A 1,521-nucleotide genomic window follows, 5' to 3' on the forward strand; every position below is an offset into this window, starting at 1 on the left:
AAACTAGTTATATCCATGTCAGTTTCATTTAATTCCCTCATAATGTTTTGTACTTTTTAGTGTACAAGACTTTCATTTTTCTCAGATTTATACTTAAATGTTTCATGTTGATGTTCTTAAAAAATGATACAGCTTTTCATATGGTGTTTTTTGTTTCTTTGTTTGTTGTTGTTGTTTTCTGGAGGCTGCAGCTCACAGTGGAGCATGTGTGGATCGAACTGGCAACCTTGGTGTTATTAGCACCACGCCCTAACCAACTGAGCTAATCGGTTACCCTGTAAACGATGTCGTTTTTATTTTTCATATTTCAATACTTCATTGCTGGTATACAGAATACACTTTATTTCAGCGTGTTGGTTTGTATCACAGAACTCAGATTGTAATGCTCAGACCTGAATCTTATCTGACTCACTCCTCCACCCTGAGCGGGACAGGGCCTGAATCAACCTGATTTGACCTCGTCAAGTGTCAACATTGGGAGATTTTTTTCATCTCTGAGCAGGGAAGATCGGCTGTGAAAACATCAGCACAGTGAGACTTTGTGAGCAATAAATCAATCTAACAGTTGAACTGAAGAGAAGGATGTGACATGGTAACAAGTACTGGCCCAGGAAAAGCAGGTGCTGGATGAAGATCTGACCACACAAGTCACAGCTGAGACTGACTTGGTCAGACTCACGAGCAGGGGGACTGCACCAGGCCTGGAGGGCGGAGAGGAGGTTTCTGTCTCATTTCCTTGTGGGTCTGGAACACTGTGTAAGTCTTAGAGTTGTCATCCCATATCTGACAGTAATAGTCAGCCTCGTCCTCAGGCTGCAGCCCAGCGATGAGCAGAAGCCCTGCATTGGCCGAAGCGTCTTTGGATCCAGAGAAGCGGCTGGGGACCCCGGAGCCCTGCTGTTTATCTGAGTCTGATTTAAATCTCAGGAGATACCGGGGAGGGCTCCCTAGCTTCTGCTGGAACCAGTATATCCGGTAGCCCTCAACATTGAAGCCACTGCTCAGGGTGCAGGTGAGTCTGGCTGATGCTCCCGGAGATGCAGAGAGGGAGGGCGGCTGAGTCAGCATAGGCTGGGAGAGGGAACCTGCAAACACAGACACAAATGGCAGATGGGGCAGGGACCAGGGTAGAGTTTCTCAGGGAATTACACAGAGAGAGAGACACAGGCCAGAGGGCTGCCCTGGTCCCCGAGGCCTGTCCCCACCTGTGCAGTGACAGAGGAGCACGAGGAGGACAGGAGTCCAGGCCATGGTGCACACAGCCCTGAGCCCACAGTGGGGCTGGGCTGCCCCAGGCCTCCTTTTCTTCTCCACCCTCTGCCAGAGGAGGGGCTGTCCATGCAAATATGTGTCCATCCAGTGACTGCCCAGCCCCTCCTGAGCCCTGGTGCTGGAGCTCAGCTCACACCCCAGACTGAGGAGGTTGGAGGCTGGCTTCACCCCTGGGAAAACCCTGGGAGGAGGCACCTGTTGAGACCACACAAACATCTGTGCTCAGGGGACTCTGCCAGGCATGAGAGG

At 50.6% G+C, this 1,521-nt stretch overlaps 1 gene segment (V, D, J or C); it reads right to left on the reverse strand.

The window, feature by feature from the left end:
• Positions 1-333: 333 nt before the first annotated feature.
• LOC148757309 (immunoglobulin lambda variable 5-39-like) lies at positions 334-1,251 on the reverse strand. The segment is given in 2 exon segments: positions 334-1,085; positions 1,206-1,251. Coding segments are annotated over 2 exon segments (456 nt in total).
• Positions 1,252-1,521: the final 270 nt, after the last annotated feature.

The sequence above is a fragment of the Rhinolophus sinicus genome, chromosome 9 (genome assembly GCF_057876585.1).
Source record: "Rhinolophus sinicus isolate RSI-liver-muscle chromosome 9, RSI-T2T, whole genome shotgun sequence".
Taxonomy (NCBI): domain Eukaryota; kingdom Metazoa; phylum Chordata; class Mammalia; order Chiroptera; family Rhinolophidae; genus Rhinolophus; species Rhinolophus sinicus.